General features: G+C 39.4%; 1 protein-coding gene across 1 annotated transcript; it reads left to right on the forward strand.

The window, feature by feature from the left end:
* The first annotated feature begins 1,647 nt into the window (after positions 1-1,647).
* On the forward strand, positions 1,648-20,955 carry plekhm1 (pleckstrin homology domain containing, family M (with RUN domain) member 1). Its single transcript, XM_034119470.1, is given in 17 exon segments — positions 1,648-1,860; positions 3,495-3,584; positions 4,720-4,961; positions 5,681-5,721; positions 5,724-6,251; positions 6,254-6,338; positions 8,752-9,208; positions 10,844-10,857; positions 10,859-10,983; positions 14,843-15,061; positions 15,064-15,804; positions 16,464-16,609; positions 17,377-17,500; positions 17,503-17,569; positions 17,655-17,718; positions 17,799-17,956; positions 19,050-20,955. Coding segments are annotated over 16 exon segments (3,186 nt in total). The 5' UTR covers positions 1,648-1,860; positions 3,495-3,530; the 3' UTR covers positions 19,171-20,955.
* The last annotated feature ends 644 nt before the right edge of the window (positions 20,956-21,599 follow it).

Below are 21,599 nucleotides of genomic sequence, written 5' to 3' on the forward strand. Positions count from 1 at the left end.
AGTGTTTTGGAGATTAGGATGCAAGAACATGCTTTTATACATAATAGTTTAATTTAAATCTTCAGGCTATTTTTGTGATTGAAATGTGTTTCAAATGTATAAATATGTGTTTTAAACAACAAACAAGTGTTCTTGTTATTGGCATATCAGTGTTTTACGGTTTCATTACATTTGTTATTCATGTTTACTATTGTGGATTTGTCTTACCTTATCACATTTTATTACCACACATGTCATAAAATGAAAGAAAGTGCTTCCCCCAAAGTGAAAGTTAATGTGACACCGAGCTGCGTTACGTAACACTGTGACGTTCTCAGACTGCAAAGTGAAATCACGTCATGACGTTTCTTCAGGAGACTTGAAAAGAGGAACAACAGATAAGCCTTTATTGAACTCCAGAGGGGGAATTCAGCTGTTTCCTTCGTATTTCATCATCTTTTTAGTGTATTATTACATTTCCATTTCCATCTATTGTTCTTGATTGGCTTAATTTTATTAAACGCATACAGTCACTATAATAGGCTGCATTTGTTCATTGTGTTAATATTCTAGTGCATGCTTTTTCTCCTTAAATAGCATGTGGGATATCAAACACTCCCTTTTTAAAGTAGCTTACATAAAAATAGGAAAATAAATACAAATCCAAACTACACAAGAGCAATAAAGTGAAAATCATAACAAGGTTGATGTTTTATGAATGTTGTATGTTGACACAGAAATACGAGAAGTTCAAGGGTTAACATTCAATGACAACGAATAAAGTAATAAAGTAATAGGAGATATCATTATTGGTATACAAATGCCCCTGTTGGCAGTTTTTGATTAATAATAGTTTGCAGTAAATCACTATGTTTTAAAAGTTACCAGTTGTTTGAGAAATTGATTGTTATTCATCAAAAACAACCCATTGTAGGTTGTAGATAATTTCATCTCTCTATCTGTTTAATATATTTTCACATTAATTGTACTTGCCTGCTTATAATTTATGACACAAACAGAAACATGCTAAAGTAATTTAAAGGTGTGTGGGTAATTTGGTGGAGTTACTATACAGTTTACAAGCTGCGTAGTGTGTGATGAAAACTTCCAGGAGCTGTGTTGTAACAGTCAGGAACTCTGAGAGGACAGACTGGGAACATGAAGTCTCTCATGTCAGCAATACAGCCACAACATCAGCACGCCTCAAAAGCTGTGTGCTGCCTTTACGTGTGACTCGTAAACAATAACTACCACTGCAGAACGACTTTTACCGCTTTTTCTACTTGGTTCAGGCAAATACACTAATTGTTATGATTAAGTAAGTAATTTATGTTAGTGCAAAATGACATATACTAATGTTAGTTATCTTATTTAAGTTAAATAATTGCATACTACACATATAAGTGCAATAACATCATTAATAATGTCAATGCTATTTTTGTAGTAATAAATACCCTTTTTGTGGTATTTTGTATACTTCTTCTAGTTGCACTGATCAGAACAAAAGCTGTAGGATATTCGATGCGTTTGAGACATGATGATGAGGTATGTTTATTTTCTGTTAAATGTTGGTTGTCTACATTCCTGTCACGCTCATGTCATTGTTACTGTATTTCATGTAGAGCCTGAAGGCATCACTGGTTAAGTTCCCATGATGCATCTGTCTTCAGCTGGATGGTGATAGTGACAAGAGAGCTCTCACCTCTCCAGGAAACAAATCTTATTTAACGCTCTTTTTTGCGTTTTGGGTGTTTTCAAAGCTACGGAGAGCGACTGTACGGATTGACATGACTTTAACGTACATTTACTGAATGTATAGCCATTTCCGGAGGATATTGCGGGTGCCTGGACCTTAATGGCAAGTTAGCCAGCCTTGTTTCGGTAAGAAAGCTAACGTTAACCGCTACTAACACCACATTATGTAGCCTCACGTTTACTGTTAATGTCATATTATAATGGATTCAACTGAACTGCTATGTGAATTGTGCTTTACGCAGCTTGTTTCCTGTTACCTTTGTTTAATATTACGATGGGTCAAGCGTCCCTGTCGAGCCTAAATTCCCACACACGCCAAAAACAGAAGCTAACATAAAAATTGGCAACTTGCTGTACAGTATTGTTGACGATTATGGAAATGTGATGTTATACTTAAACATGTCTCAACATGCTGCTGTAAGGTCAATTATTCACCACACTGTATTTTCTAATAATGTTGTTAAGTAATCCTTTTTTCCCTTCTCAGTAGCTTGTTACTCTAGGTTTTATATACTGTACAACACTATTATGATACCATGTTATATTTTATATCTATTCAATTCTATGTTATATTGGTGTACTACACACCCCATTATGTCATATCTTACTCCATGTTATTTCATATACTCGATATTATATTATTGTACTATAGCACATACTATATGGTAATTAGAGCGGCCACCATTATCGATTAGTCGATCACCAGAGAAATTATCATTGTATTATTCAAAACAATCGATCGTTTATTTTTCTTTCAACATATCAAACATGCTGTTTTTGTCCTTATTACATATGGAGATATCTTAAGATATTAAGACATTTTAAGATATCACTTTACACGTTTTGTTTACTATGACATATTATAGGCCAAATGATAGTTAAATTAATCTAAAGAATCGTCTGCAGATAAATTAGACATCTTTAGTTGCAGCCCTCACCTGTATGTTATGCTATCTTATATTGCTGTACTATACTCAACCCATATACTTTGTCTTATTATTGTACTATAATAAAGATATTATGTTATTCAATGTTACTACACCACTACACCTTGTTAGGCATCACATGCTGTATCATATTGTACCATGATACTAACGATATTACGGTTATATGTTACATTGAATCTGGTTCTGTATTTTATTTTGTCAATACAGTCAAACATGATTTGCCCCTCTTTATAAATGAAGTGTACAAATTGTTGAGTCAGCTGCTATTAATCACCACTCACTTTAACAAAGTCTATGGGTTGAGTATAGTCTTGTCTCTAAATTTCTATTTTGAGGACCAATAAAGATCTTAAACAGTTTAAAGCTAATCTTATCTGCGTGTTGATCATGTCAGGAAATCTGAGTGGCATACTATTGGGTCCTGATTTGCCCTCAAAGTGCTTTTTTTTTGAGGAAGTTAGTCCTGAGGCATTTTGTTGCTACTTCCCTGCTGACACCACCTCTCTTTTAATCAGCGTCCTCACATGACTCAGTTACAAAGCCCTTACTGAAACCATGAAAGAGCAGATATGTATCAGAACTCAGTCTCGTGATGGCAAATGTAATGCTAGCTCAGTGTACTTGTAAAATGTAGTGAGGAAGGAAGGAGAAGGAAAAAAAACAGCTTCCGTTATTATCACATGCTTTGCCTTTTGCACAGCTTGTTTGTCCATCTTTACTATTAAATGTCAAGTCATTGGGGAAGCAGGGGTCAATATCGTGGTTATTGGAGAAGTTCAAGTTTTGAATAGTCTTTTGTGTTATGTGTTTCAGTTTACCATGTGGGCGTAAACCTTCCCAGAAGATGTCATGCTAGCTACACAGATGCCAGATACGCCACCTGAGGCTAAAGATGTCAAACAGGTAAAACCACAGGCTTTTACCACATATGATCTTGTTACTTTATAACTGCTTTCACTTTGTCCCTCTGCTAAATGTGAAGGTGTCAAGATGATTTATTTGCTCATGGAGTGTCAACATAGACAGGTTGTGACATGGAACATGTTGTAACTGTACTGTTGTAACTGTACTTCACATTATACCACTTCTGCCCTGATCTTAACTCAGTGATTGATGTGTGGCAAACTTATTATTACAGTCAAGTCTATGTTATTTATATAGATATACATTTTGAATGTATGTATTTATGTTAACTGTTTCATAGGACACGCCTAGGCTCATTATGCATGCAGCACATGTATGAAAAACATCATACATGACAAATTAATATGAGAACGTATAAGATAGGACACTATTACATATAGCAATTTAAACACATGTGATATTATTAGATAAAAAATGGAAGATAAGCTGTTGCAATATTAAGAGAGAATAAAGGGATGATTATAACAATTTTAGGGAACAGGGCCTGGAAGGTTCTTCAGGTGAATTTAATGTTTAAAAAGTATTGGAAAACCCTTAGCACAATGTACTGTAAGTCTGTTTTAATATATTTTTTTACAACAGGACTTGCAGACAGTGTACCAATGTACTGCTGACTTGCTGAATACATGTATGTGAGTCATGGGGAAACTATGAGGCAGGCAAGTGACTGGTCCTAGATTATTTCATTTAGCTGTGATGCTAAAGTCCTGCCAAGTCAAGCACTGTAAATGAAGAGTGCTTCGGTGCTCACCGTAGAGAACGCCAAGATCATCGTTTTTCACTGTTTAGTTTTGCAGAAGTAAGCAACCTATCCCATAATGTAGGTTATGTTTATGTTCTCTGTCCATGTCAGCTGACAACAGTGTCATGTGACCGTAGATAATCTAAAGGCCTCTGTTGTAACCCCATGGCCACTAACCTCACTCAATCTATTCCCCATCAAGATAGAGATTGGAATGAAGAAATTATGCTTAGTGTTTTCTTTTTGCTGTGGCTCTTATATGTGTTTGTGAACAGAGTTATAAGTTATTTGCTAACCTGCAAATCCGCACCACACCAAAAGAAAACCAGGAAGCTGATGATACTTCTCCCTCTCACACATTGTCACATGTAGATCAAAGATAAGCTGGCACAGTCACTCAAGGCCCTTCAGAAGCGATATGTGACGTCAGATGCAGTGGTCACCAGCGAGGACAGCGATGCTAACCTGCTCTGCTGTGCGCTGGAGGCCATCTTCATCCACGGTATCAAGAGCAAGTACGTCCGCTCTGAGGCTGGGGGCCGGAGTCGGAAGGGAGGCAGATGTCCGCTCCCACAGCCTTTCTTCTGGAGCCTCCTCAAGACCGTCACCCATCGGTAAAGGCACATTTATTCTCAAAAAGACATAATAAGAGCTGAAATGATGAATCCGATAAGATTAACAGAATATTTATCTGCAACTATTTCGATGACCAGAAAATAGTTCTGTTCATTCTCAAAGCAAGACTTCCAAACATTCACCGATTCCTGGTTCTCTAATGTGATGGTTTACTATTTTTCTTTCTCTTATATGATGACAAAGGGAACATTTTTCAAATATGAGTCATTGATAGGAATAAATCAAGCTTTCAAGAGATGCACAGATGATCATTTTCTTGCTCAATTGGTTTTGTGTTTATTATCCAAGTCTGTTTATTTCATTCTTGTAACTATAATTTAAGAAATATACACGAAACTTTTTGTAATATTTTTTTTATAATTATTTTATATATGAATATATATTATAACTTTTAGAAGCATGCATGAGAAGGAATTACAATAAAACATATTTCAATATATTCTCTTTTCTTCCCTGATGGTCTGAATGTGTCACTACATTTGTAACACATTTAGAAATAAAATTACTAAAAGGATCTGGTCAAATCAAGCAACAAAGAACAGCATTCCTTATTCAAAGACTTTTATAGACCAATAAATCAAGACATGTATCAGCAGATTAACTGATATTATATGCAATCTTGAGTTGTAGCCCTAAATGTTTTATACTGATCTGCTAAATCTTAGTCCAAAGTGTAATAACTGTGTTATTTCCCCAGTGATGTGGTCACTGAGCTGGAGAAGATCAGCTTCGTGGGAACAGAGTGGGTCGCTGCCGAGCGTGGCTGCGGCTGGCCCTCAACCACGGCCTGCTGGAGTGCTACTTAGCATCGCTGTTTCGTGAGGGCTCCAAGCTGCGGGGCCACTACCAGCCCAGTGCCTTGCTCCTGAACACCGAGGAGCGGGAAGTCCTGCTCAGCTACCTCCAGGGTCTCGCCTCTCTTACGTTCAACCTATCCTACAAGTCTGCTGTCCTCAACGAATGGACCACCACGCCTCTGGCTCTCGCCGGACTCTGCCCCATGTCCCAGGCGGACACGGTCGAACTGCCCCTCAACGGCGTAGACCACCCCACCGCCAAATCTGTAAACAAAGAATGGGATACAGTGTCGCAGTCGTCAGGCTCTTCAGATGCACAGGATATGCAGAGAGGGTGCCCAGGGAAAGGCACAGTGGTATTACAAGGGGACAGGAATGCAATGAACTCGTCAAATTTAAGCCTGGACACCACGGGCTCCTCGCAGCTCTCCTCCAGCCTGAGCTCTGACAGCCTGCTGCAGGGGCAGGACCCCGCAGCCCCACAGGAGAGCCCTGGTCCTCATACGACCTGGACATGCCCATAAACGTCAACATCAGCACCAAGAGGCTACAGAAGGAGTAAGTGTGTGTTTTGATTTGAGCAGATAGAGGAAAAAGGATGTATGTGGTGGTATTCTTATAATTCTTATTGTCAACAAATCCTATAAAAAGGCCAATAATTATTAAATGCTCAAAAAAATCTAATTGTATTCCTGTATGCCATAGAGAGCATTGATGAGCCACACTGTTGCACTGGGTGACATCATGTTGCTTTATTCCCGTGAACACACTGACTGTAGTTTATCTTGAGTTAATCCTATTAAATGTCCTACTGCTGTAAATACTCACTAAAGCAGGGGGTCCCAACCCCCGGTCCGCGGACCGGTACCGGGCCGCGGAGGTGTTACTGCCGGGCCGCGAAATAGCTGTGAGTTTATCGTAATATTTGCAGAATTATAAATATATACAAATATTTTATCATAATATTTTTTCAAAAAGTGTTTAATTTCCGCACCTATGCCACCAGTCATATTATTTCATCCAGTAGCTAGAGGTTTTTTTCACCAGAAAACCGTTGAAAATGGCTTTTATGATGTTCCGAGGGATTCGGCGGCTCAGCCTAAGGTCTCAGCCTCTTGTGCGCACGAGCATGTTACCGGTGCGCCAAGTAGGAAGAGGAGCGCACAGGAGACAACCGTTTGATTGCAGACTGTTATATTTATGTGGGAAATGGCAGTGCATACATTATTTGAGATATATTTCAAACTCGGACTTCATTTTAAGTCTGGACATGTCGGCCAGGGGTGTAGAGCTATTTGTTTAAGCACCGGATTGGCAAAACAGGAGAGTAAACCAGTCTGCCTTGATCTATGAATTAATGACCGGGACTCTCACGGTATCTGCTGCCCGCAGCTGTTTTATAGAAGGAAAACCTCCTTCACTTCATGAAATGGCTGCAGTATCAGGAGGCAGCGGGACGTATACTCCGCCTCTGAGAAGTGCAGCACCAGCGGGTAAAGCTGTGCCTTTTTACGCACCGCATTCGCTGTGTTTAACTTCATCAGAACAGCTTAAGAGTGACTGCAGGCTGCTACGTGTTAACCACACACACCTCAACATCTCTACACACATCGAACTGCCCGATTACTCCCCCTTTATTAGTTTTATGAAGGAGATGTCCAGTCAGTCACCAAGGCGCATGATGTGTGTGTGTATGTGCTCTGCTCAGCTCAGCTCTGTGTGTCGGATGTGTGTTTGTGTCTGTCCGACACCGGCATTTGTTTTCAAATGTTTATGAACAGTAATTTACACACATATGGCTAACTCCATATATGCAGCTGTTTCCAAAATAAATTAGTTTAATCTTAATCTCGATGTAGTGCTAAATGCTGTCGGAGTGCACCGGAACGAACGACACTATCATAATATCTTCTGAAAATAAATGCCAGTGTCACACACACACCACACACACAACACACACACACCACACACCCTGGCGACCGGACATCTCCTTCATAATGCGCCTTCTCCTCGTTTTCCCAGATTCACTGGATTATCCGTAAATCAAACAAAACCAAAATGTTGATTTATCTGTTTTCCCGTTTTGGTTTAAAAACTGAATAACGTCGGTTTTTTGGTTTTCCGAAAAACCAAAAAACAACACCGGTTCTTTTTTAAACTTTGTAATATGTTTTGGATGCATATTGTTCTAGTATTTGTTCAGGCTGTTACATACAATTAGCCTCTGTTGCTACCTGCTGGTGGTGAGTAAATATTAAAATCAGTTAAAATTGACAACCGGTCCGCGATTTTTTTTTATGTATCTGCCGGTCCTTGGCACAATAAAGGTTGGGAACCCTGCACTAAAGCACTAAATGTGGATTAATCTGCACCTAAAAATAGTCCTTAATGAATTCTATTTTACTACTGTTGGTTAAAAGGTGTCTAGCTGTTTAAGGAAATGACAGCCTTTAAAAAAAAACTAAAACATATGTGTTTCTTATTTTAAAGTTGTTTTTGTCTTCAATAGAAATGAATGATCTAGGTGCTTTTCTTTGAAAATGTTGACAATAAGAAAAATATGTATAATTTGTAAATAGAACATTTAACTCTTTTTATATAAAGTATTTAAATGTTGGGAAGTGCTTAATTCAAACCATTAAACCAGAAATGCTAGATTTTCAAGTTATTGGGTAATTCATCAATCAACACTTTTGTCACCCATGTAAATCAAAAATATTTCAATAAAGCAATCCTGATTTTATATTTATTTTTCTTCCCTAGCGTCTCACATAACAGACCTAGTTAGGATTTAATGAACATTATCAAAATGTTAATATGAATATGCTGGTAAAATAAACAAAGTGAAAATATACATGGATATTGCTGTGGGTATACTGGACTTCTTACAGTTGTAACTTTTTAAAGGCTGTTCATACCCTTTATTTAAGCTTGCAGTAAAACTTATCATGACCTGTCCTTGTCTCTGCAGTTCTCCGACAGAGTTCAGGGAGAGCGGACACTGCAGTCAGGACTCCATGCGTGAAGACTCCTTCGTCTCCAGCACGGATCCCGACCAGAACTCGGAGACGGCCGTTTTCAGCGGCTCCGACAGCGAGACCCAGGGTCCCCCTTCTTCATCTCAGGACCTCGTGGACCCTCTTCCAAAATCTGATTCAGAGCCCTCGCCAACATCTAAAGAGAATCATGTTGACTACACTCTGCCTGAAGTGTGCAACAATACCTCTGCTGAGCTCCCTTTGGACACATACAGGCTCTCTACTGTCAGTGAGCCGGTGGAGTCTGTAGAAGAAGAACATCCAAACTTTTCTCATGAGACTACAGAGCCTGAACAGGAAGAAGAAGGAACTCCAGAGCCTTCAGTGCATCCAGGCTCAAGTCGCTCCCTCAGCATCCTGAGCAGGAAACTGTCCACAGATTCTCTATCAGTAAGTATATTTAAATAAGAGGACAGTCTCCTAATAGTTAGAGAAAAAACAGAAGAGAATATAGAAACATCAGGATCAATATATGAACAAATGCAGATTGTGCAAAATTATAAAATGGCCAGTAGCTTACAGTTTACCAAAAACTGATTAAGAAGTGAAAACTGTACAAGGAAATGAATTATGTAGAGAAAAATACAACAAAAGATCAAATCAAATGTTATTTATTTAGCCCAATATCACAAAACACATTTGTCTCAGTGGGCTTTACAGATCAGCAAACATGAATGACAGTACTTAAAGATATAATAAACTTACAAGATAAAAATAGATTAAAATAAAATAAGATACGTACATAAAAAGAAAAACAACAAATACAATAAAAACAATAACATGTAGGACCCAGGAGGACCAACATAAGGTACATGGCACCCACTAAAGGCTTTATTATATATAAACAAGTACAAATACATTTGGGAAAGCTAACAGAGCCTTTTTTTTTTTAAATATACAAGTCGTGTTTCCTGTGTTTTCTGAAAAAACAGAACTTCTAAAACAGTGCTAAGCAATACGTTACTCATATTGCTTAGCATGAGGAAATGCAGAATTGCTCCAGAACTGCCCATATTCTAGGAAGTGACACATAGGACACCTGACTCTTTGTCAGCATGGAAAATCTACACAAGCTTTTTAATCATTCCTGGAACATTTTAATTTTCTTTACCATTCAAGGAGATCACAAGTTAGTCCTGCTGTGTTTAAAAAATCGAGAGATGTTATAAAACCTTTCCGGTGGCAGGATGTTATAGATAACGCTGGTACAGATCATTAACTTCCTGCAGCATGAAATACCAATAAAGCACTCTTAATTCAGACACAGGATATGCCTCAATGTTCCTTAAAAGCAGGACTTTCTGTGGTGTCTACACATTGGTAATTCAAATTAGTCAAGCTAAGTGATAAATGAGTTTCATCTTTACATGACCCTTAACAGAGAAAGACACTATTCATAACAGTGTCTTGTAGCTCTCACACTAATAACCCAAAGACACATGACAACAGAAACTGCTCCTCAATAAACTTACTGTTATCTATTTATAGTTTTGAGTACAGCTCAGTTGTGTTCTCTAATGAGAACATCTGATCCAAAACTCATTTAGTTTGAAAGCATTTCATTGTCGTTTAATCCAAAGTTATTCGGCTCGAGAGTGATTATAAAACTAAGAAAAACAGATAAACTATCAAATTAAATTATGTATTGGCACTTTTGCCAATGACTTTGCTAACTTACTTTTTAAATTAAATAGTTTCTGATTAATCTACAAATTACTTTAGCCCTAAATGTGTAAGTGTCCTATCGTTTTATTTCCTTGCAATAAGGTATTTTTGATAAAAGAACCTTTAGACCTGCACCACTTTACATTAGTCTGATGGCAATTCGACAAGTCGTTCTCCTTTTTTGCAAAATGTTCATGTAGATACAAATCTAAATCAAATGCAGTTAGATTATTTTAAATGCTGCAGCAGAGTACAAGGGAAACAGGCAGAGAGTTTACATGCACAAACTTTGATTCAAAGTTGTTGTGGGCATTATTCTTATATCTCGTTATTACAAAATGTTTGTTTTTTCTACTGCAGCATTCTCGTTCCTGGATCTGAGGATGACATCTACATGCCCCGCCTGGAGGAGGTGCCGGACCAGAGCGAGACGCCTCCTCCTGCCCCCCCGGCTGAGCCCTCTCAGTCCCCCCCCGGCGTCGTCCATCGCAGACAAAGAGGTGAAACATGCAGTTCGAAATCATTCTGGCTAAATATATTTTTCCTACCTGTTTCTAAGAATCTCCCCTTACAGTAGAGACTCGCTCCTGGTCAAGTTATATACAGAGGACATTAGCCCTTAAGAGGGCTTTTAAGGTTAAAAACGATTAGTATGGAGAAGGACTTTTAAGAGGCTTAGGGGTTTCTCAAGCAGAGGACAACATGGCTTGTTCGCTGGTTTAAAGTAGATTAACATGCCAAGCAACGCCACTGCATATAGACTGGCCAGCGATCACAGACATTGTTAAATGCTGGCACTAAACCTAACCCTATTACATAGGTTAACTATTAAAATGACCAGCACGGTTAACAAACATATGCAAATAACTATGAACAATTTCAGCATCTCCATATGCTACCGTATAATTAGCTTGTGTTTTAAACATAAACTGTGGCTTACAAATTATACATCAGATGTGTCATAAGATAACATTATATTTATAGTAACATCATACCTTAATAAAAACTAAATGATAGTATGATTAGGCCTGTTGATTTCACAGTCCGTTCTACGCCCATGTCACTAAAAGGGCATTTTATTTATTTATTGTTTTGATTCACCAATCAAACGTAAGTAATGTGTCATACCTAGAAACTGGGTCCACCACACCAAGATAACATTTTCTAGCTAAGACTCTTCGGTAGATTTTTTTAGGTTAAGTTTGGAGAGAGTATTCTCAGACTGTTTATGAGAAAAAGGCCCTGGGGCCTCATTTATAAACGTTGCGTACGCTCAAAAGATGGCGTACGACAGTTTCTAAGCAATCTTTGCGATTTATAAAAAACAAACTTGACTGGAAAATGTGCGGTCCTCCACGCACACTCTGACCCATCCGTACACGGTACGCACACAAACAGGAGAGATGAGAAACTGCGACACCGTTGGCAGAAGGAAGAATGGAGAGAAATATGTGGAAATAATACCATAAATAAAATGTTACCTCTCATTTATCATATATGAAGAATTCATTTGCAAAAATGTATTAAAGCCAATCTTAAAATGATTAAACAAACGCCTGTTTGCGACTCCTCAGTGCACACAAAAACATAACTTGGAGAAATAAATAAATACGGAAATGTTATTGATCACCCCTCGATTATGTTCTCTTGTTAAGGAATGTATTCTCATAAATGATGCGGTAAACAGAAGGATAGAATTACTTTAAACTGACGCCGTTTTGCTTTTCTCTAGGTTGTATATACGAGCATGGTTTACTATCATGTTTAATCATGTTTTATGCCGTTCGCCAAAGTCGCTCGTAAAACACAGGAGGTATGGAAACTAAGAAACCATATGTGGTTAATTGTACAGCTGATATAACACAATACATTAGTTTTATTTCCTTTAACTGGAGGATATAGAGTTGCTGCGGGGGAGGGGGGGGTGTTGAGACGCACGGGCTGCAGTGGAGACGCTGCGCACAGCTGATCGACAGCTGGAACACAAACCACCAAATACAAAAAAATAATTCAGATCCAGCCGCCATGACTCCACTCCGGAGGGATTCCCCGATCATTTCTTACAGTTTCTCATCATGGGGGTGTCTCCTGTCCCCGGTACAAACACACTGACACACTGCCTGAGGAAGGTTAGGTGTATTTGTTTTGTCATTAACTTTTTTCGGACCACTTATTTATTTATTTTGGTGACGGCGACCTCCATGCTGCTACTCTGGTTCAAACTGCATCCACCAAACAATATGATTTCTCTCGACCTTCCCAAAATAACCCAAATCTGACACGGTGTGATGTCTTTTTTAGCTGTTCTGTCGTCATTTCCTGCGATCTTCTTCATGCAGTCAGTCAAAATGAATATTAATACGGGGCGTTTCTTTGACTATTATATAGGCAAATATGGGCGTTACATGAAGCCCGCAAAAGCTGCGCCGCATTTCGAGTTGATTGTGATTTATAAAGGGAAACCGGCATAGGACGTGCGTGCGCAGTGTTTTATAAATCGGAATATCTTTGTGCGTATTTATTTGCTTTGTCCTACGTAAGCCACCTTCCCACGTGAATCCTACGCAAAGCTTTATAAATGAGGCCCCTGGTCAGTAAACACGGCCACTAAAGGGGTTAAGCTGAAAGGTAAAAATACTGTTGACAAAGGACATAAATTACGTGCAGCACCGGAGGCCTGTACGACGAAGCCGGTTCAACAAAACCTGGATATGTTTGAGTTAGCCGGTTGGCCTAATCCAAAACATACGCGCTCTCGCTAAGCGGTCCTACGACGCGGGTTATCAAGTGGATCGCTCAAGCCAGTCGTGTCCTATCTAGTTATGTGCGCGTTCACATGAAAGGGGTGGTATTTGGAGCATTCGACCAATCTCAAACATGGACAAGCGTGAATACAGCTGGTAAAAGAAAAATGGTTTGAATGCGTACATTAACAGGTTTATGATATTCCCCGTCTAAGACACGAGTGGATCTGACTTTAATTACATTTGACTTGAGTGTTTCGTCAACTTAATGTGTTACTTAAAATAATACTTCTGCATACAGTATGTGACACTGTGAGTGTTGCACGGCCAGATACGGCTCAAGAAGCTGACTCAGATAAGGGAATATATGATACATTATGATGTGATATGATATGAATGATAATGGGACGCATCGACGTCTGCACTCAGTGCCGGGACTGTACTTAATGTTACTCTGATCCGGTTACTTATGTTGTGGCAGATATTTAAGTAAGCTTTCTTAACGCTAATGTTATAATAGTCAGATTGCTCTGAAGATGGGAGGGGATATTCTATTAATTTTCACGTTCACACAGTCGGTGATTTTTAGCCTGCAACCTAACCTGCTCCGTACCAGGTTAGCCGCTCAGCATAAGTTACCATGGAGATCTAGCCTGCTAAAAAGAGAACCAGCGTCGTAGGACCGGAAACCCCGAGTTTTCCCTGAAGTTAGCTCGCTAAGCGAAAATCCGGCTTCGTAGTACAGGCCTCTGACCCTGTGGAATGAAAACAATACAGGTGTAACCACACCCCAGACTGTTACATCACAACAGGTGTTTTCCACCAGCTGATAATGGAAAACCTTACATCATTCATTAGGTTGTAGCCGGATTGTTCTGGAATGTGATAAACTTGTATGTCTTGCGAGACGTCACCTCATCAGTGCTTGGACTATGGAGCTGCTGCTATATATATATAATATAATCTCACTAAATTACATCGGCAGGTTTATAATGTAACCATATCACTGGTCTACAGCAGGTCACTCTTTTATTTCATCACCTACTAAGGCAATATGGGCATGCACTACATTTACTAAAGAATGTTGGAAAAGGAAAACAACTTCTACTGATTAAGTCATCGACATTTTACATCAGTAAATATAGAATTACATTATTTTATATAATATCCTAACTGTTTTTTAAATTATGTGTTTGTGTTCATTTTTTTGTAAGAACAAATATTATTAATGATATAAATAGTTGCTTCATTTTAGTACTTAGGTTTAGGGCTTTATTTAACAAATATTTTCATAGAGAAAAGCAGGAAATCTCCATATTAAGGAGCTAAAACAGCATTTTCTTCAACCTAAAAAATAATAAATAGATCATCAATATACGTAGTTGGGAATGTTTTTCTGTCCATTTGGCTTATTTTTGCAGCTCTATTTCAGTTGTATTACTCTTCCTTTAAACAGTATTTTATCACATTTTTAATATGAAATCAGGGTCCAAAATAGTTTTTAAAGCAGTTATGTCAAAATAAAATGAGTCTTTAGTTGTCAACCTGTCTCCATAATGTCAAAATAGACCAAAAATAATGTATTTAATAACTTACTGTGACTCTGTTCTGTCAGGGCTGTTCAACCCTTTCCGGGGCTTGCTGAAGCTCGGCCACCTGGAGCGGCGCGGTTCGATGGGAATGTGGCGCGATAACTACTGTGAGCTGTCGCCCTACGAGTTCCGGCTGTATCTCAACGCAGAGGAGCGCACCTGCAGCGACAACTGCTCCCTGCTGCGCTGTGAAGAGGCTCGCATCGCCTCATCCGAGGGCCGCTTCGAGGTGGCCTTCCCTGGAAGCGGCTGTACCTCCGGGCGGCCAATCGGGACGAAGCCGAGGACTGGGTGGACCGGATCGTAGAAGCCGTCAAGAAATGCCGTCCAGCATCTCGTGCTGACGACCAATGGGAGGTTCTGGTACCCACCACTGAGAACGGTGTGGATGCGTTGTCCCCGACCTCCACCCCCTCCAGCCCTGAGCGCACTTCACTAGCCTCTGACACAGGGACAGGGGAGGGGCAGGAGGCGCCTCCTCTACAGGAATTTGACTGGACTCGGACTGCTGATATAGAAACAGATGCGATCAAAGAAACAGTTTTGTACTTCTCCAATGATCCCGAGGCTCGGACATGGTCTCCTCTGGTCTTCTCCCTCTCTTTGGAGGCCTTGAAAGGTTTCCGGGTCCAAGAGGGGAGGAAGCTGCTGCGGCAGACCCACCAGATTGAGGAAATCCGGGACGTGGTGCCTGACGTCTCTCTGGGAGGGCCGGCCTTTTTCAAACTGCTGACCGTCAGGGACACGCTGAGACTCCGAGCGGAGAACCCGGAGGAGGCTCGCTCCTGGAGGGTTCTGATCCGCGGAGCTCTGGACTCGTACCTGGAGAGCGGGGAGGACGGAGGCTCCGTTGAGCCAGCTGTGGGGACTGGAAACCTCCACAGACTGGTGCAGCACAGACTCAAAGAAGATGGAGCCCTGCTTGTTAATCTGTGCACTGTGCCCTCAGAGAAGGGGCTCGACACTCAGAGCTTCAAGTGCGCAGGTAACATTGAGTTTTCAATATTGCAACAAATAGCATGAACACACATTGATTATCCTTTTTGAGTTGCTTTTAAATCAGTTCACTCCAGTCTGGTTTGTTTCATTGACATGCTTGAGATGAAATGATGCATGGTGTGCTTGTTGAAGGATAGAAGTAGTTGGTTTTTAGAGCTGCAACAAACAATTATTTACATTTTTGACTATTATGATGGCTATTTTTCAGACCAATCCATAAATCACTTTGTCTATAAACTGTCAGAAAGTAGTAGAAATTCAGATTCACGACATCACGAGGGAGGAAATGATAAAACTATAACTGACAACAGCAAGCAAACTAGTGAGATGCGCTGTGAATTCAAGAGCAACATTTATTTATTTGTAGAAACTAATTTAACTTAGCATTTGTCCCAATTGTAGCATCAATCTACATTGTAAACTCTTTCTGATAAATAACATGAGACTGTTCTATAATACTTTTTTTTTTTTTTTAAATAATCTCTTCTCACTGACACTGAGACGGAAAAATCCTAATGGCAACATTTATGGGGTATCTATACTATGCAGAAGTGTGTCTATGTTGTGTGTCTGAGCCTGGATGAATTTGTTTTCTGTTGTTGTTGTGAATCATGGCTGAGTTTGTTTGCTGTGTGTCATGTGCAGGGTGTCCTCAGCAAATTGGCCCGTCCCGAGGCAGAGCCCGGCTTTGTGAGTTCACACGACAGTACTACTGTGACTCCTGTCACCACGGCGACACCAGCATTATCCCTTCACGCATGGTGCACAACTGGGACCTCGAACAAAGAGAGGTAGGTGCAGCATGCTTTACCTACAGTATATACTGTAGATGTTCTTATCGGATTTTAGGCTGAAACATAATTTAAAGCGACTGCAATAATTTCACATGTGAGAAAAGTGTATAAAGCCTTGCCATGTTGCATTGTTGGTAATGTAGGCACCAGATTTTGACAAGGAAGAAGAAAAATTCATATTTTTTTTATTTTGTATAAACCCAGGTATGTACAGTTGCGAACACAGATTAGGCTACACCAATATTATTAGTATTATACTATTTATAGCATTACAATAGATTTCAGTGCTTGCTGCAAAGATATTTCTGACGTGTGTGATACTAAGATTTCACAAAACTCCAGAGCCTTGTAAGGTCCAAGAGTCAACATTTAACAAAAATAAATAGATGTCTTAACTTCCAAAATTCCCATATTTCAATTCATACTTTATGGCGTTTATCAACAACATTTTCACTGTAGTCAATAACAGTTTGCTATTCCAATTACAAGGGGGAGCACGCATTGAATAATTATATTCATCAGTAAGTGGATTTAATAGAAAATAATCACTTTGATCAGATTGGGAATGTTTTTTTCCTTTTTGGGTGGATGACGTCTTAAAATATGACGATAGACATTTAAAGCTACATTTGTATTCCTCAATGGATGATTCAGATGGTATACAAAAAGAAGACATTGGTTATAGCCCTACAGGTTAGAAACCCAGTCAACACACACCACTTCATCACGTCCTGACCTCCTGCGGTGTGTGTGTATCTCTCCAGGTGTGTAAGAAGGCCCTGCATCTGCTGGCTCAGGTGGAGCAGGAGCCTCTGCTGAACCTGGATCAGCTGAACCCTGAGCTGGTGAAGCACGCAGACCCCATGTCTGAGGCCCACGTGCTGCGGCAGAGCTGCGCCTGCTGGGAGACTACCTGCTCACCTGCCGCAGCGGAGCCTGCAAAAAACTCCAGGCCAGGTGTGTGTACGCAGGTGCCTCTTACATTATACCATATTTTACTACGACATTATATAATACTGCTGTTTTTGTATTTCTCTGTCAGAATGGAGCAGCGGACGTACCTGCTGGAGTCGAGCCATCTGTACAGCGTGCTGGACCTGCGACAGGTATCCTGCCGTGTTCATTTTGTTAATAGCCCTCACATGTGCCACCATGAAACATCCCTAAATGTCTGTTTTTCTTCTAGATAGCAGAGGGTCAATATGCAAACTACCTGTTGACACTGCTGCAGTACGCCTCCAACCACGTGTTCCACTGTGACCTGTGCACGCAGCGCGGCTTCATCTGTCAGATCTGCCACGCCAATGACATCATCTTCCCCTTCCAGTTTGACATCACCACCAGGTATGTATCCGATTTGTTCATCCCCACAATTACTTTTGTAATACTTTGTATTTGTTTCAAGTTAACAGTTTATGAATGAAGACTGAATTTTGGAGGGAAAGTGTTCCATATTGGTTTTTTTAAGATTTGCCTTTCTCTACATTAGGCACTTATTTTGTACTTTTTTTTTAATAATATGCGGTTAAACTTTTAAATGTATGTTGCTAAATTAGTCAAATTTCACATTGTATTTTATATACTGAGACCAAGCTACATGTTGACCTTTTGACCAAGTCAGGTCTTGGTATTAAAAAACATACTTTTAAAGGGAATAACCAAAATATTTAAAGGTGGGGTAGGTAAGTTTGAGAAACCGGCTCGAGATACACTTTTTGTTATATTCCATGGAATGCTCTTAACATCCCGATAGCAATGAATATCTTAAGTGCTTTGACACAAAATCCATAAAAAAGTCATCTGTGGAAGCCGTAGTACTGTAAAAAGCACGACTGTAAAAAGCACGACCAATCATTTTGGTCTAAATAACGGCTAAAATAACGGCTAAAATAACTGGATGGCCTACCTGCCTGTCAGCCTTCCATCTGTGCACAAACTTATCTCGTGCCCTCATTGGTCATGTGCGCGTTCGTGTGTGTTGGAGGAGGGGCTCTGTAAGGAAGTAGCAGATTTTTTCCGGTTGTGTATTTTCAAATTCTAGCGCACTCGAGCTGGTTTCTCAAATGTACCTACCCCACCTTTAATAGCTGACTAAATACAAACCAAACATATACAATGCACATGTATGTATTTAATACCTGTATGTGCAGTGTCATATATAGACAAAAAGAAATGTACTATAATTCAGTTTTTCTTGCCTTTAATGACTCTTCATCACTTTGTTTTGTATTCTTTGTGTAAAGATGTTTTAAATCCTCAATTTCATTCTTCTTAGTTAGTATGGAATTTTACATTACCTCAATTTGAGAATATAGGTGGATCCAGCAAATGTGGATCTATTTTTTGTTGTAGATGTGGTATGGAACTTGTATTGGTTTCTAAATCGACGTCACATTCAGTTTCTTTAAATCTCTTTTTCTTATCCTCTCTACCCCAGGTGTAAAGATTGTAAGGCGGTGTTTCACCTGGCCTGCAAAGCTGCGGGGGTTTCGTGTCCTCGCTGTCAGCGGATGAAGAAATACCTGGAGAGGGATCTGCGCTGCGGGTCTGAGTGCTGACGGACAGAACAATAACTGAAAATCTAGCTTTCACATGAAGTAACCTCAAGTGCAATTATGAGGGCGATTGGCCTGACCTAACAGTGGAGGGGGGTGTGTGAGCGACAGTGCTGAATAGCCAGACTCTCTTGCACTAACTTAGAGTCACATCGGACCTCTTGATGCTGACATAACACAGCCAAATGTTACTGACTTTAATACCTCTCTGAATCCAGACATGCACGCCACGCCATCAAAACCAAGGACTGGGCATCGGTGAGGTGTGCTGCCAAGAATCATATCCAACATTTGAACACCTTTACTTTGCCTTACAGTGTGGAGAAGAGGGCTGTACCGAATGTTTTTACAATTGATTGTCTTGATGGAAGATTCAGATGTCTGTCACCAAAAATACGGAAAAGAACGGCTAACAAAATCATACATTTGAATGAAGTCAATGAGTAAGACTTTTTTTATGGATATAACGTGTTAGTTTTTCAACATAAACACATGTAGGTGTCCATCCATCCATCCATCTTCTCCCGCTTATCCGTGGTCGGGTCGCGGAGGTAGCAGTTCCAGCAGAGAGCCCCAAACGTTCCTTTCCCTGGCCACATCAACCAGCTCTGACTGGGGGATCCCAAGGCGCTCCCAGGCCAGCAAAGAGATATAATCCCTCCACCTGGTCCTAGGTCTACCCCTTGGTCTCTTCCCAGCTGGACGTGCCTGGAACACCTCCCTAGGGAGGCGCCCAGGTGGCATCCTTACTAGGTGCCCGAGAATAATAGATTAAGGAAAATTGAAGTTAACTCTGCATGAGTTATCAATAACTTACTCATAATGCTGCTTTTTCACCAAAACACAAGCAGCCTAAAAGAGGCCTATTAATAATATTAGTGCATGTAGACTAACTGTATCTGCAACTGTGCAGAAATACCAGGTTTAAAACACATTGGAATTTTTATCTGACTGTCATCGTTATGGATGAAGTTTTTAGTATTCGGTACAGCCCTAGTCGTTCTTCACCATCATGTTTACCGGAAATGCTCCACAGAGCTTTCTGCATTTGTCTCGGATGCACATATTTAAACACAATGCAGCAGTGACCGTGGGTACTGAGGATACAACATATGGAAATCAGCACTTGAAATGTTCTAATCAACACATTTTAATTGTGCCTTTTTAATTTAAGCTTTACACTATTTTCCTTTTCTTTGGTGTTAAACAAGGGGCCAAAAAGCCTCACATGGGCTATTCTTTTTTTTTATCATAATGAAAATGAATGATGTTAATAATAATAATAAATTGCTGCATTAGATTCAGATTTTGTATAATAGTAAAAAATCATTAACTCAGAAGACTTTGTGGAATGTTTCTTTAAGTATATTAACTCAGAAAATTTGATTTAAAAATAATGATTCCTTCTAATCTTGCTTGAGTCACACGGACATAATTCACAAGGTTGCTGGAGTAAATACGTCAAATGATTAAATACTACATGGATACTGAAGTCACAACCCATTTTGCATATTTGCACCTGGCTATGACTGTTTTATCTAGATTTTAGTTGAAGTATCTTCTAGCACATGGAGTTACTTGCTCAATTTTGAATATCTGACTGATGTACAGTTCACAGAAACGTTTTGCAGAATCTACAGAGAACACAAATAATAACTTGTCCAGTCCATTTGGATATATTCAGAACATATCACTTGCAAGTACAGAATACTGCAGTACTGTTATTCCTGTTTCATGTTTTGTCATCTCATTTAATACGGATGTATAAATGGCCATCATGAAACAAAATGTCACTGTTTATTTCATGAATCTGTTCTTTTAGGCACAATTGGTCATTTCTACAGACCTAACACGTTACTAAATACAATGACATACACATACAGTCATCTACATTAGAACATTTTCTGAAAAGTATCAATTTTTAAAGTCAACTTGATTACTTTTTGAGCATTTAGGTATGGCTACAGTGTGAAATCAATGAACATGTGTTTTTGGGCATTCATCATAGAATAAAAGAATGTTGATTAATATCTCTTTTCAACTTATGAAGGTGATGGTTAATTTTAAAGGAGATTTCCCTCATAGTGTTCATTATCTCCCAAATAAATCCGATTAATGTCTGTTCAATCTGTTCTTAGTAAGTAACAACATTAAAAAAAAGACTCACATGAGTATATGGAAGAGTAAAAGGGCCAGGAATAATAGAAAAAAGTAAGAATGTAGAGCTTTCAGTATGGTTGCTAACGTTAGTTGATTGATGTAACCTTAAAGTTTGATGTTTGATCCCAACATTGCAACTTTTCTCCCTACTACCGAACATATTTATTGCAAACTGAAAGAAAAGATAATCTTATGGTTTTTTTTCAGGCCTGGTACTAATACTGAACTTCCCACATTCTCCACATTTTCACTTTATTCTCAAAATGCAAATA

The sequence above is a fragment of the Trematomus bernacchii genome, unplaced genomic scaffold (genome assembly GCF_902827165.1).
Source record: "Trematomus bernacchii unplaced genomic scaffold, fTreBer1.1, whole genome shotgun sequence".
NCBI classification, from domain to species: domain Eukaryota; kingdom Metazoa; phylum Chordata; class Actinopteri; order Perciformes; family Nototheniidae; genus Trematomus; species Trematomus bernacchii.